This window comes from Trachurus japonicus, chromosome 6 (assembly GCF_045865225.1).
Source record: "Trachurus japonicus isolate A0001 chromosome 6, Traja_1.0".
Taxonomy (NCBI): Eukaryota; Metazoa; Chordata; class Actinopteri; order Carangiformes; family Carangidae; genus Trachurus; species Trachurus japonicus.
In genome coordinates this window covers 11,023,726-11,037,523 of record NC_140912.1, presented here as the reverse complement: position 1 = coordinate 11,037,523, position 13,798 = coordinate 11,023,726, and the positions used below count along the sequence as shown (strand labels likewise).

General features: G+C 40.4%; 2 protein-coding genes across 3 annotated transcripts in view; one reads left to right on the top strand and one right to left on the bottom strand.

Moving 5' to 3' along the window:
* Positions 1 to 13,798, top strand: part of tmem117 (transmembrane protein 117) — a 49,513-nt gene that overhangs the window by 7,353 nt on the left and 28,362 nt on the right. The window lies entirely within an intron of this gene.
* LOC146985619 (P2Y purinoceptor 1-like) lies at positions 6,627 to 7,801 on the bottom strand. Its single transcript, XM_085780336.1, has one exon. It carries the CDS (start codon positions 7,799 to 7,801, stop codon positions 6,755 to 6,757), a length of 1,047 nt encoding a protein of 348 aa, XP_085636462.1. The 3' UTR covers positions 6,627 to 6,754.

Genomic DNA, 13,798 nt, shown 5'->3' with positions numbered 1-13,798 from the left:
GCCATTGTTTTTCGAAAGCTGACGCCTCCACTGCATCATTTTTTATGGCAGCCCAGAACATCTAAACATTTTGTAGAGGATTTCACCTCCACCTCCTTCCTCTGGTGATTAGCGTTTTCTTTCTTCCTGTATAAGTGCCACAATATGTGACTTTCACTTTGCCCCCTCAGAAACCCACACAAATAATAATCCTGTTGCCGCATAACAGAATCTTTGCCATTCCCTGTATTATTCAGTAATGTTTTTCAATCGTGTTGCTATTTAGCGTAGGCAGAGGTGCACAGTGTTCTCCGTTTGACTCTGTTGGAGGAAAATAGAATAAACTCCAGAAGATGAATAGCTTGTGACAGACTATGTGATTTAAGACTACATTTGAGGTTCAAGGAACAACCTATGTTATTCCGTTCAGCCACTCAAGGCTATGTGTGCTCTCTATAATCGAGTGGGCGGTAGCCAATGACTTCTGGTCATTCAGAGGGAGACTGGCTGTCATTATGCATTTGTATTAAATCTTAGGTCACACTGGGTTTGTGAGCTGTCTATTTCACTTTGAATGTGGTTTGTTTTGCGTTCAGCCACGGATTAGATTAAGCCACCTTTTTTAAATTTTAAGACAGAGGCTCCTTTGGGACGGCGGTGGTCAAGGACTTTGTGGTGTTTCGTAGCTATTTTCACTCTCAAAAGATTACAAACTGAGAATTTCAATTAAAATGTGTTTTATTCTGTCGCTTTTAGTGGATACACATTTGGATGTGGTTACAACTTAGCTGTAACCACAATGGAATCACAAAAAAGTGTCCTTTTTTTTGCTTTTCCACACTCTGCATATAAATGTATAAGCCTCTTGGCTTCTCATACAATAAAGATTAGTCGACTCAGTCATTAGTCTGAAAGTGAGGCTGCAAGACAAGTCATTAATTCACAAGTAAAAGCACAAGCTTTGTCTCACATGGGCGCACACACAGAGGACACAGACTTAAAGAGATGGATCTTGAGACAGATTTTGAAAAAGCCATTGATTGAAGTTGGCAGATGTCGATCTGCTCTGTAGTCAAGGGGAAACTGACGACAGGGGAAGCTTAAACCTTGACAGTACAACATCCACGAGCCCCGTGTTGAAGCAAATAAGACGCCGCAGATCTAATGAGAGGCAGATCCAGCGCCGTTCAATACATTTTGGCAAATACAGCCATTCATTTAATCGTCGAGAGTTAGATGAGAAGATCAATACAACTGTCATGCCTGTCTCTGGTGAAGCTGCAGTGGGTAGCACTTAGCACAGACTGGAAACAGAATCAGACATCCTGGCTTCAATATCTTATCTGTTAAATCTGCATAAAAACAAATAAACCACAAATATTATATTATTATAAAATAATACAGTACAATACAAAAAACAAGCCTTAACAAGTTCATCAGTGACAGATTAATTTACCTTTGGATAGAACGGTATTGACGCTCTCATCTAACTCTTAACAAGAAAGCAAATGAAGTGAAAGTGTTCCTTTGAATTTTTTGTTTAGTACACTGCAAAAACTCAAAATCTTTCCAAGAATATTTGTCTTATTTCTTGTCAAAATGTCTCATTTTTAGTCAAAATGAATCTCTTTCCACTTAAAATAAGACTCATCACCTAAAAATGAACTTGTTTTCAGATAATTTTCACTTGTTTCAAATAGATTTTCAATTGAAATAAGTAGAAAAATGCCAGTGAAACCAAGTTTTTTTGTGCTTGTAATAAGAAAGAAAAACTTGCTCCACTATCAGATTATTACTATTCTACTTATTTGAAGTGAAAATATGCTTGAAAGAAGTAAAAAGTGTCTAAAAATGAGCTACTTTTAATGTGATGAGTCTTATTTTAAGTAGAATTAGATTTGTTTTAACTAGAAATGACATTTTGACTAGAAATAAGACAAATATTCTTGGTAAGATTTTGAGTTTTTGCAGTGTAAGTTTTTGGCCAGGCTTAACCCAGGCATCTGTGTAAGTTATGTAATATTTAACAAAATGCCTCACACACAACTACAGTAGTTTTTCCCTCCACAGTAATGCAGCACCACATCACTAAAGATTTATATGACGGGCCTGCCTTTGCAGTTAACGACTTTTTCACTGCCCATCTCCTTAATGGGAGAAGTGAAACGGCCTCTCATTTCTCTCTCATGCTGTTTCACTCCCTAGATTAGCATAATGTATTCACCTATCTCTCTCTAAGGCTTTTCGGATTCTAAAAGGTAAATTGAAGGGTAATTTTAAGTCGTGTGGAGCGCCGTCCTGACCGGATTAGACCCTGCTTTACATGTTATTACCTGCACTTACATTCAATCAAACACTGACCACGCTCATCTCCACTTGGTTGAGTCACTCAAGGCCCCAGAGCTGTCTGAACGGCACAAGAGAAGGTGACAGTAATGTGAAAACCCGTTTCACTGAACTGTTAGCACCCTTTTGCTGAGCTGTGTGTGTATGTGTAATGTGTATGTATCTTTGTGTGTTAAAATGTGAAAGACATGTCACTGGCTGCTCTGTTGTTGGAGTGCCTCTCGTCCCCTTTCCCTGATCTTGATGATTGTAGCCTGCAGGATGCCATCTGGGTTCTGTCATATGTTATTACTGTGCCACGCATAGGCTGAGATGGCTTATGTACCACACTGTGCTGCGGGTTAAAGAGAAGTGTGTGTGTGTGTGTGTGTGGGAGTGGATGGGTGGGTGGCAGGATTGGGGCTCTCTGCATGCTTCATGTGTGTGTGTGTGTGTGTGTGTGTGCTTGAGGTGTTTTATTGTTTGTGTGTTTGAGATAATGTGTGGCTATTAAAAGTGAATTAACGTCTCTGAAACGATTTGTCGTTTGAGTTATTATCAGGAAATGATTCAGCAGCAATTATCATAATGGATTTATGGTTCAGGTCATTTATCAATTAGAAATGATCAGTTTCTCTGTCTTACTGTAACTTGTTCTGTTGTTGCATTAACACTTTCTAGATGTCACCTGAGGTGCATTTGTTAATATTTCTTTGACATATCAGATACCAAATGTTGATTGATCAAAAACAAATTTGTTTGATAGTCAAAATAGTGTTTAGCTGCAGGTTAAAGGGATAGTTCAACATTTTGGCAAATTGGCCCATTGCCATAGTGCCTATAGTCATAGCAGTAGGTTTGTTACTTTTAATTGACGGTGCAAGCTATTTTTAGAACGGCGGAGCAGAGCTGTGAGGTGCTCAGAGCTACGCTATGGAGGCTCATTGGCTCATGGGGTTTCCCTCATCAAACTCATCAAATACACAATCCAACAACTCCAAAACGCTCTCACGGACAAGTTGTGATGAGATAATAACGGGACGCTGTTGTTTTCGAGGCAAACCGGCAAATAAAGGTAACAAACCTACTGCTATGACTATAGGGATTATGGCAATGGGCCGATTTACCAAAATGTTGAACTATCCCTTTAAAGTGTACATGTGTGATTTGCATCAAGGTTCAAAAAGCTAATGTACCATGCATCCATGTTTTGATAATTTTGCACAGATTTGTGTATATTATTCATATTTTCAGTCAATAATGTTGCAATCTGCTTCTGCTGCAACAGTTGTTTTTAGTAATTAGTTGTTTTGTTGTTGTTTAGTCTATAGAATATCAGAAGATCCTGAATAACAGCCATAGTTTCCAGGAAAACAAATCATCACATTTGAAAAGTTACAGTTTAAGAATGCTCTGCAGTTTTATTCCATAAACTCTCAATAATCAGAGTAGTGGAAATGAACTTGATGGTCAGTTCATCGATCAGTTGACGGATCAAGTTATATTGGCATCAGTTATATCTATGCCTGACTGTCAGTGACTGTGTTCTGGCCTCTGCAGAGTGTAATCCATAAAAAGCCCACTCATAATCATGAGGCTTCATGGCTATCGAGCCTTCAACAAACTTATGGTGCCCTGTAGAGCTGTATTACACTCTCTCCATCAGTCCAGCCCCCGTCTCAGTTAGCCGGCCTCAGAGGCTGCCCCCTGCCTCTTTAAATAATACATGTGTCAGAGCACTGCTGTACCCCTGCAGTCTGACTTTGTAGCACCTCTGTCTTGCAGTTTAAAGCTGCTATCTCTTGGAAGTCAGTGTGTTTGATGCACTTTAGTGCAGCATGAAGCATTTATGTGAGGCTGTACTGTCTGGGATTCAAAACCATAAACACTTGCACCATGTAATGTTTGTGTTTCTTGTCTAATGTGGTATTATGATGATCTCTGTGTGATATTATCATTTGAATGTCTCCTTAGAGCATTATTTAACATTGTTTAGCTTATTGTTTGGGTTTTATAGCCGACAACACTCTCACTCACCACTTTCACTGACCTTATTCCAGGCAGCAGGCAGCTATTTTCAGTGGAGAAACTCTGGTATACCCTCTGTGCTTGTGCTTACCCAGCATCAGACAGCAGACACAGCATTAGCAACCAGCTTCTGAAAATAGTTGGACATGTAGCAGCTAAAAACACAGATTATATAGCGGGAGCCAAAAGCATTGGACACAAATAGCCGCTCCATGTCTGGTAGATGCATTAAAGCAACTGTTTGCTTTTGTTTGTTAATTTATTATTCAGTGATCATATACCAGTCTTATGATATCGGCCATAATGATGTGAGTTACTGCAGTTTTGTTCTTTTCATTCGCCCTCCAATTCAACAAAAAGTGCAACATAAAAAACCATTAACATTTACCCCCAAAATACACTGTAACAATTTCTAAACCCACAGATACATTTTCACCGTGACAAAGACGTTATTAATGTGCTTTATTCGTGCAGTGAACTTCGTGTCCGTGTTCTCGCAGTATAGGATAAGAACACAAAAGTGTTTGCACAGCAGGAGACAAAGACGCACAGCAATAATGACGAGGGCTAGCAAACAAAGGAAACCAGCCAAAAGGAAATTGCTTATTTACCTGAAATGTATGACTCCTTTGGTCTGGAGCCAAGCCATAAATAACAGAATGAAACCATCTATCAGGCTGCTTTACGGGAACAGGTAGCGTGGCCCAGTAGCCAGCTCTCTGTGTTGTGTGGCAGTCTCCCCGTGGACGGAGCTCTTGTTGTCACTTCCCACCTCTGATTTATTACCCAGACTCTTAGTTACAGAAGAGTTCATCTCAGGGGGCACTAGTTGCCGTTGTCATGACTATTCCCAAACCCACCAGTGATGCTGTGGCCTAGCACATGCGTGATAGATGGGGGATGCCAGGGTGTACACGCTAAGATCCATGCAATGTGCTACAGCACAGCTCAGACTCTGGGGTTTCTCTTAGGGGAGAATGTTCATTAAGATCCCTCAGGAAGACGGGATGTTTGCCCTGATGCTGGCTATCAAAACAGGACACAATAAACCTGTGTATTGGAACATAAGATAGAGGAAAGTATTCAGAAAAAGAACAAGGCTGCCTTGCAGTGAGGACATACTGTGAGCAAACTGATGACTTGAGTACAAAGGGCAGTGAGTGGGATCAGAAGAAAGCCCTATCTATAGTTCAAGAATCAATATGGAAACGATGGCATTGCTTAATATGTAGGCAGAATAAGGCATGTTTTTGTTTTTCACTTCACTCATTGTTCATTGTAACCGTATTTTCCATTAACAGTGTCCAGTTCACTGGAAATCAGTCAAAATATTGAAACAGGAGGTGATGACTGAGTGTTTTCATAAGATTGTTAACAGCAGCACAACCAGCACGGCAAATAAACAACAGGTTGATGTTTCCATTTGCTTTTCTGTTATGATGACACAGGTGCAGAGTAAATCAGAAGTCAGACCTGAACTGATACTGTGTACAGAGCACTCATCCATTCGTTATGTTTCTGCACCTGTTCATTTGTAACCTGTTTGTGTGCGTCTGAGCAAATCGCTACGTCTAGCAACATGTTTTGGAAAGATAGTGATGTGATGTTTTCCTGTTTTATGCTTTTGTAGAATGGATTTGTCTGTTTTAGGACTGTTGATTGAATAATATATGTACTATATGATATAAAACGAATAATTTAAGATGTGTTATAATACTTTTTTTTTTCTTTTTACAATTTCTGATCCCCTCGTGACATCACTGTCTGCTGTCCTGTACTTTACAATAAGGGTCCCTTAATTAAAGTCAGTTAGTACATTATTAAGCATTAATATATAAACTAATGTGTTAATTAATGCTGATTAATGCATACATAATGATAACTAATTACATTATTCAACTTTTATTATTACTTAATAATTTATTAACTAACTGTGCATAGTAAACATTAATTAACTGCTTACTAATAGGCTACATTAAGTAGTGTGTTTCCTAAGTAATACATAATAATGATTGTTAATATATCTGTAAACAGTTAATTAATGCTTAATAATGTACTAACTAATGTTAATTAAGGGACCCTTATTGTAAAGTGTTACCTACTCACCATGACTTTATCATGTACAACTGTCCATATGATTGAGGATGAGAACATCGCAGGTTTTTATTACTCTCAGGACACAAAGTTTTATGGCATCACGTCAACAGGACAAATATATTTTAGTAAAATATAAATTTTATTAATTAATAAAATAAGTTTCCTTTTTCATTCCAGCTCCAGTATTGGGGAATTTATGTACTGTACTTTAGGCCAAGGTAGTTGTACCATCAACATCTGTCACTGGCACATGTGTAAAAGTGTTCCAGCCAAGGCAATTTGAGATAACGAGCCCCAAAAAAGAAAATGCTTTGGCTCCACTCAATCACCGCATTACCCCGACCCTCCTGCTTGCTCTGCAGCACAGCCTCCTGTATCGGTCTCTCCTCAAGGCCAGCAGCTTCCTCTGGAACTGCTCACTAGCCATGATATACAGCACCGGGTCCAGGCAGCTGCTTACGCTGCACATGGCTTCAAAGAACTCATAGGAGGCGTAGAGGACGTTGGTGTTCGATGGTGTGACCTGGTTATGGATCCTCATGAACACCAAAGTGATGACCATGATGTGGTAGGGCGTGAAGGAGACCACAAAGACGAGCAGGGCGGCGGTGATGAGCCGCAGAGGCTTCCCTCCCGCTCCTCTGTGCCTCCTGCTGCCCCTCGGGAGGCGTTTCAGAACACGCACCGTCATGATGTAAAAAGCCAGCATGATGCTGAATGGTAGCAGGAAGCCCACTACTGTTCTGATAATAGTTATTGTCTTGACGTAGATGAATGGACCTTGGATGTGGTCCATGCACACAGTCACATTTTCCGGTCGCTGAATTGCGAAAGTTACAAATATGTCCGGGACGGAGCCGAGGATGAGCACAACCCAGGCGCAGACCGAGCACAGCTTGGCTTTACCCGCATCCCACCACCGCAGAGAGCTGATGGGGTGCACCGTCCCCACGTAGCGATCAAAACTGATCAGAGTGAGAAAGAGGATGCTTCCGTATATGTTGATGTTGAAGGAGATCTTCTTGAACTGGCAGAAGATCTGTATGTCCTGAAGGTACGGCCTCTGGAGGGTGAAGTAGAGGGTGAACGGCAGGGTAAGGATCCAGGCCGAGTCGCACAGGGCCAGGTTCAACAGGAAAATGTTGTTGGTGCTGGAGGTTTTCCTGAAGCAGCTGTAGTTGATCACAGCCGCTATGTTTCCCAAGATCCCCACAGGAAGGGCCAAGATGAAGAGTACCAGTAGAATATAGCAGTACCACTGGCCGTTCTTAAACTGGCTGCAGAATACTGTTGACTGGTTCAGATACTCCAGGAGAACCTCTGGAATTTGAAGAACAGAAATAGTTAGTTTGGATTCTGGATCTATTATCATTCACACAGTATGAGAACTGATGACTGATTTACCTTTACCTTTAACATCCTCACAGTGTCTGTCCTAACATGCACATACATATCATTTATGCCATCCTCTTGGTTTTGAGTTAGCATGTTAACGGTAGTTAAAGAGGAACTGTGCTACATTTTTACCTTAATTAAACAAGTTTGAAGCAATTGTGATGGTCGCTTAACTTGTTACGAGGAAGAATGGAGGATTGCGTCTCTTGGCTGAAAACCAACCTTGCAGGATCGGGCCCACTGCCCCAATGTCCCAGATCTCGTCTCTGCGGCACCGCAACACAAACACGCCCCGTAACGCGTAATCTCTTGTTTATGACGGATTAAACTACACAATTATACACGTCATAACATCACATTTGATAGTTAACGTTATCTATTGCTCTTTTCTTTTGCTTTCTGGACGGCTTCGTTGTAAACAAATGCACATGGCCAGGAAGAAGGTTAACAAAACAACAGAAAAGCAACCGGATTTACATAGTTCCACTTTAATTAGTAGTGAACACAAAGTACATGATGGGAGTATCAATAGGTTTGCAGGTGTTTGGCCATAAACCAAAGTACAGTAAGTGGCATTGCCCTTCATGGTGCTTCAAGTATAGAAAACAAAGAAGACAACCAAAGTGATTCAGAATAAATCCTCTATAGGCACCAAAAAGTATCTTGTTGGATTGACCTTTTGGGCTCTTGCATGGGTCAACCTAGAAAACAAAACAAAACAAAGAGTTGACTTCCAGTAATGGAGCTGGATAGTTTCCTTAACCTTTACCTGACCGGTAAATGCTTTAATCTTTCAGACTCCACACCCGTAGTTCATAATACAAAGCAAGCTCACTGGAGAAAAAGTAGTCTCAAACACCAAGCTGAGATTGCTCTGATGACACTAATTTTCTCAGACAGGAAAAAGCTCTTTCGGAGCCACAAATGACATTACACAACAGTACTCACATGCTAAGTGGTACTATCTGTGACTTAAAAATGTTCCTTGGTGGAGGGTAAAATGGCCAATTTTAAAATTCGAGACAAGCTCCTATTCGATTTATGATGCTTGAACTCTCAGGTAGGGATTTGGTCCAAAAGCAACGCGACAACAAAGAACAGCCAGTGTTCAGTCACACACAGAGACCCATGAATACTTTTCTTAATTGGAATCTGCTGGTGCTTAATTCATTATCCTGTTAGATAAGCAGCAGATTAAAACAAGCCTGAAGAAATGAGCCAGTTCTCTATTCACATAACAGGCTCATATTCATTGTGATTGACTTGACATATGTAAATGATTGTTTTGCTTGTCTTTTGGGAAAAAAAACTCATTATGTCAGAGAGTAATAACATACAAACTAATACCAGCAAAGTGTTTTAATCATAAAATTCTCATAACATTAATGTTAAACTTATTTTTAGCAGGTTTCATTTTGTTCATGACTTTAATAACTTGCAGCATGATGTCTTAGTTTGTTGAACTGCTGGTAAGCCCTGCTGGCAGAAAGTACTTAAAGTAAGATGTGTTCACCCATTCTCTCTAAGGGGCTACTATATTTACTGTGGCCGTCTCCATAGTCTCTGAGCATCACCAGCGTGTCCAGGAAGTAAATGCTTGACTGTCTGCTGTGAACAATGAAACCCGGGGAGCTGTTGATCTATCGCGTCGACCATGTTTGCACTTAATCAGAGATCATACATTCATTTTCACTCAGGTGAATAGAGCTTAACAATTTACTGTGACCACATCTCAATCTATATCATGTCTCCCTGTCTGCCTTTTGAGAGGAAGGACAGGCAACATCTTTATTATATAATGAAGTTTAATATGTTATTTTACTATTAAAACCTTTTTTTAATTCAAGCAGCTATAATAAGTAATTATTTAATAAAGTATGAGATTATTATGTAATGTAGAAAGTAATTACATTATCTTTACCACATTCATATCAGGAAATTCATACATTTATTGATACATAGATTACTCTAATAAATTCAATTTCATTAAGATGTCATGAATTATTTGAAGGATTACTAATACAGTCCCTGAAGAATACTGTAACTGTCTAATCCCTACGAAAAATCCTCAAAGAGATCATTTCAGTTTCAGACGGTACTCACCCCTTGTAGTCGTGTCAGACTCGTTCAATGGGGAGATCATGATGAATGAAGGCGGCGATCACATCTCAGGTCGCCCTCACTCCTCCACCAGCTGCGAGCTTCTCATCTGTCACGAGCCGTCGACACACAACGCACTCCCTCACCTGTGAGACTGTGTGTGTATGTGTGTGCATGTGTGTATGTGTGTATGTGTGTGTATGATACAGTAAACAGAGGATTAAACCAAACTACTGTTAAAACATCTGAGATCCATATTGCTTATCATCATGTGCCAGTGTTTAACTGATGGTCTCTGCTGGTTTTTACTGTCCTGTAAGTGGATTACTACTATAAATCTGGAGACTTTATAACCTGAGCACTTCCCAGAATCATTGCATATGATCTCATTATCAGACAGAAACAGGCTGATAACCTCAACAGTCAGCAGTTTCAATCCTTAGATTGCCCGAGACATTGTGAAATCTGAGAGATTTATTCGAATAAAAAGCACTTCCCACCCAGTTTCTCCTGCTGAAATGCATGTTGCACTATTTCCTGTTCTGTGTTGTGTTGCTGCCTTATCGTGTCTCATACACAGTATATTCAGTAAGCCTTTACCACAGTTCAGCTTTACTGGATTAGTGGTTTATTCACACATGTTGGGCTGGAGGGAACTCTAACCCTGTGAATCACTTACAAAGCTGAAATGTAGCTTAGGCTGCAGTCTGGCTACTTTTAAAACTGCGTATAGTCTGACAGCATATACAACAGTGCACCATTGAACAATTTGAGCTGTATAACTGTATTGTAATTTGACCGTCAGTTGGTATAAGGAGTGAATTGTGGGATTTGATTTACCTGGAAAATGGCAGCATACTCCATACGTTAGAGGAACAGGTTTGAAACGAGTCGGCTTCTTGAAAATCATTTAAAAATCAGATTTTATGGGGCGTCATGTGGCATAATGGGTTGAGCAGGTGCCCCATATGCAGAGGCTGTAGGCCTCGCTGCAGTCGGCCCTGGTTCGAATCCCCCATCGGGCGGCCCTTTACTGCATGTCATTCCCCCTCTCTCTGCCTCCCCATTTCCTGTCTCTCTTATCCTATCAATTAAAAAAAGATAGATAGATAGATAGATAGATAGATAGATAGATAGATAGATAGATAGATAGATAGATAGATAGATAGATAGATAGATAGATAGATAGATAGATAGAACTTTATTCATCCTGAAGGAAATCCTTCTGCCCTTGCTACAAAGGGAAATGTGCGAGGAAGATAAATAGAATGCAAAGAGGAAATAAATGTCTAAAACAATAAAATATACACAAAAGTGCAAAGAAAGCAACCTAGACATAGGTAAAATAATATGCTACACAATTTGAGTCCAATACATAATTTAAAAACGATAAAATACTAGTCCAAAAGGGCCGAAATGCAACTTAAAAATTAGCCCCTATCAGACAGATTTGGAATATTCAATACAGAGGACATAGTTGGCTTTACTCATAACACAGGATGAGTGAGATTGATGAAATACAGTCCTCTTAAAGACCAGAGAAAGTGAAAGTAAAAGCAAGCCGATGCAGTATCTCAGAGAAAGCAGAGAGGGGACGTTTTATAACTGCACTGTGTTGACTGTGAGGCCCTGGTGGTTATCTGCATCTTTTATATCAGTGCACTTACCAGTCAGCCACTCTGGTGGTGTGTGTTCAGGTATCACCACTAGATGGAGACACGGCTATATGTTTGATTTTCATTTCCATATGGAAACAGCTTGATGAGAGGTGGGTATGATCTCATCCCAAACAGAACGTTATAAATAGCATTGGAGGAATCTGACTGTACATGTTGTAATTTAGCATTCAAACTGAAATTAGACTGTTGTTTCATACAAAAGCTTTAGTTCATGTAACTGTGTGTTTGCAGAGCAGATGAGATAGAGATAGAGCAATTGTGTCCCTCTCCTCCCTCTATGTGTTTTGTGCTTGTGTTGTGTGTCACAGGCTGTGTATAAAAGGTTTGTGTGAGTAGCTGCTTTGTCCATGTGTTGTTTTTGTTGTCCCCTGCTGGGCTGAGCCTCGCAGGAGGCAGCGCTCATGCATCATTCCTTATCGGGGTCCTGGGCTGTCGGGAGGTGTGGTGACTCAAACGGCTTGGCTGAATAGTCTTGAATCACCCCCTTGTTAAATCTGGCCCATATAGGCTGAGAGAGGCCGGCCGTGCTTGCTGGCGCGGCATCCTGCTTTAAAAGTCAGATCTGCCGATACACACTGTGCACCTACATCTAAGCCAGGGCTCATTGGCACTGGAGGCAATTAAGTTCACCCATGCAAGTCAATTCAATTATGCATCTGTGATGAGCCCTGAAATACCACACAGCAAGACGTATGGTGTGGCCTCGCACTAGACTTTAGTTTTGCTTCAAGCTCCCAAAACTTTGAGGTTGAATATTACCATCAAGGGAATATTTCAGTTTTTTTTTTTTTAATCTAATTTCTAAAGCGCACAATACAAAAACAAAGCAAGTTCAACTAATTCTCCAAATCTATTGTTAGGTGAGATCCCTTTTGTGTACCATGTATTTAAACTTGCAACAGGAGGTTCACTCATTATAGCTGCACTTTAACTCAACAGAGATCTTCATCTCCACATCTTTGTTTTAATGTGCACAGAAAAAAAGAAAAAACTAAAAGTGAGCAAGCTGAGATTGAACAGCATGTAAAACTGTAGGAGAGTAAACCAGCCAGGCCATAATAGGAAAATAAATGGAGCATTCTGCTTCGCTATCTTTCTCACTCGGTGTGTGTATGTGTGCGTTTGTGTGGACACAAACACAATGAGCTCTCTGAGGAGCTGTAACTCAAAGGGACGCTGACTGAGCCGGAGGAGAGGAAAACAAAGAGTTGTTCCTGGGAAGATGGCTGCTTCTGGCACCACAAAGCAGAAGGAGAGCCTCGAAGTGTGTGTGAGCAATATGTAAAGCAGTGGTAATAGGGGTGTATAGCCAGGCTTAGTCATACAGGATCTCTTAATTAACAGTCAGTGGAACAGCTTTGAAGCGTTTGATGGTTTGGTAGGAGCTCAAGAGGACCTCATCATGGGGTTCTCCTCCACCTGTAAAATAGGTTTGCGTAACGTCCTCTTTGTGCTTCGTCAAGTCTCACGCTGGCTCCCCAGTCGCCACCTTCTTACCATTCAATTATTAGTCCAAATTCAAGTGGAATTGAAAATGTAGCCACCATGGCACCGACCCTACTTATTGCTCACAATATCTCTCTCTCTATTGTTGTGTCCCTACAGGTGTCAGAGATGAGGCAAACAAACTATTATAGAGGGTGTAGGGAGGGAGTGAACAAGAGGGTGATGTCATGCGCAGCCTACAATGTCGCACAGATATCATAGGGAGTTGGCTTGGACCCAGAGGCTAAACATGTACAACAAAAAATTACAGTATGTTATAAACTATATCCTAGGCCAATTGTTCTCAAATGGGGGTATGGGTACTTGAAGGCACTCCAGGGGGTATGTGAGATTTTTTTTTTAATATCTATAAAAGAAATAGCATCAATTCAATATTTCAATAAAATATTAGCGTAAATTCATTAACCGAATTTTATATTCAGTAGGCTATTCAGTTTCATTATCCTAAAAAACCCAGAGTCTTCTCCATACCAGGATGGTTTGACCCAACCTGGCATGTGCCACATGGCATCACCTGTCAATCACTGCCACCAACTCAAACAATGGAGTTGTGGTTGAAGCTTTGCTGAAAAACAAGTGCCAAAGAAGGCAAAATCACAGCCAGCAAAATTCTGAATTTGGAAGAAATATGTTTTAAAGCTGCCATTGTAAATGAGTTCATGAATTTGGTTTAAAAACAGATCTTTATT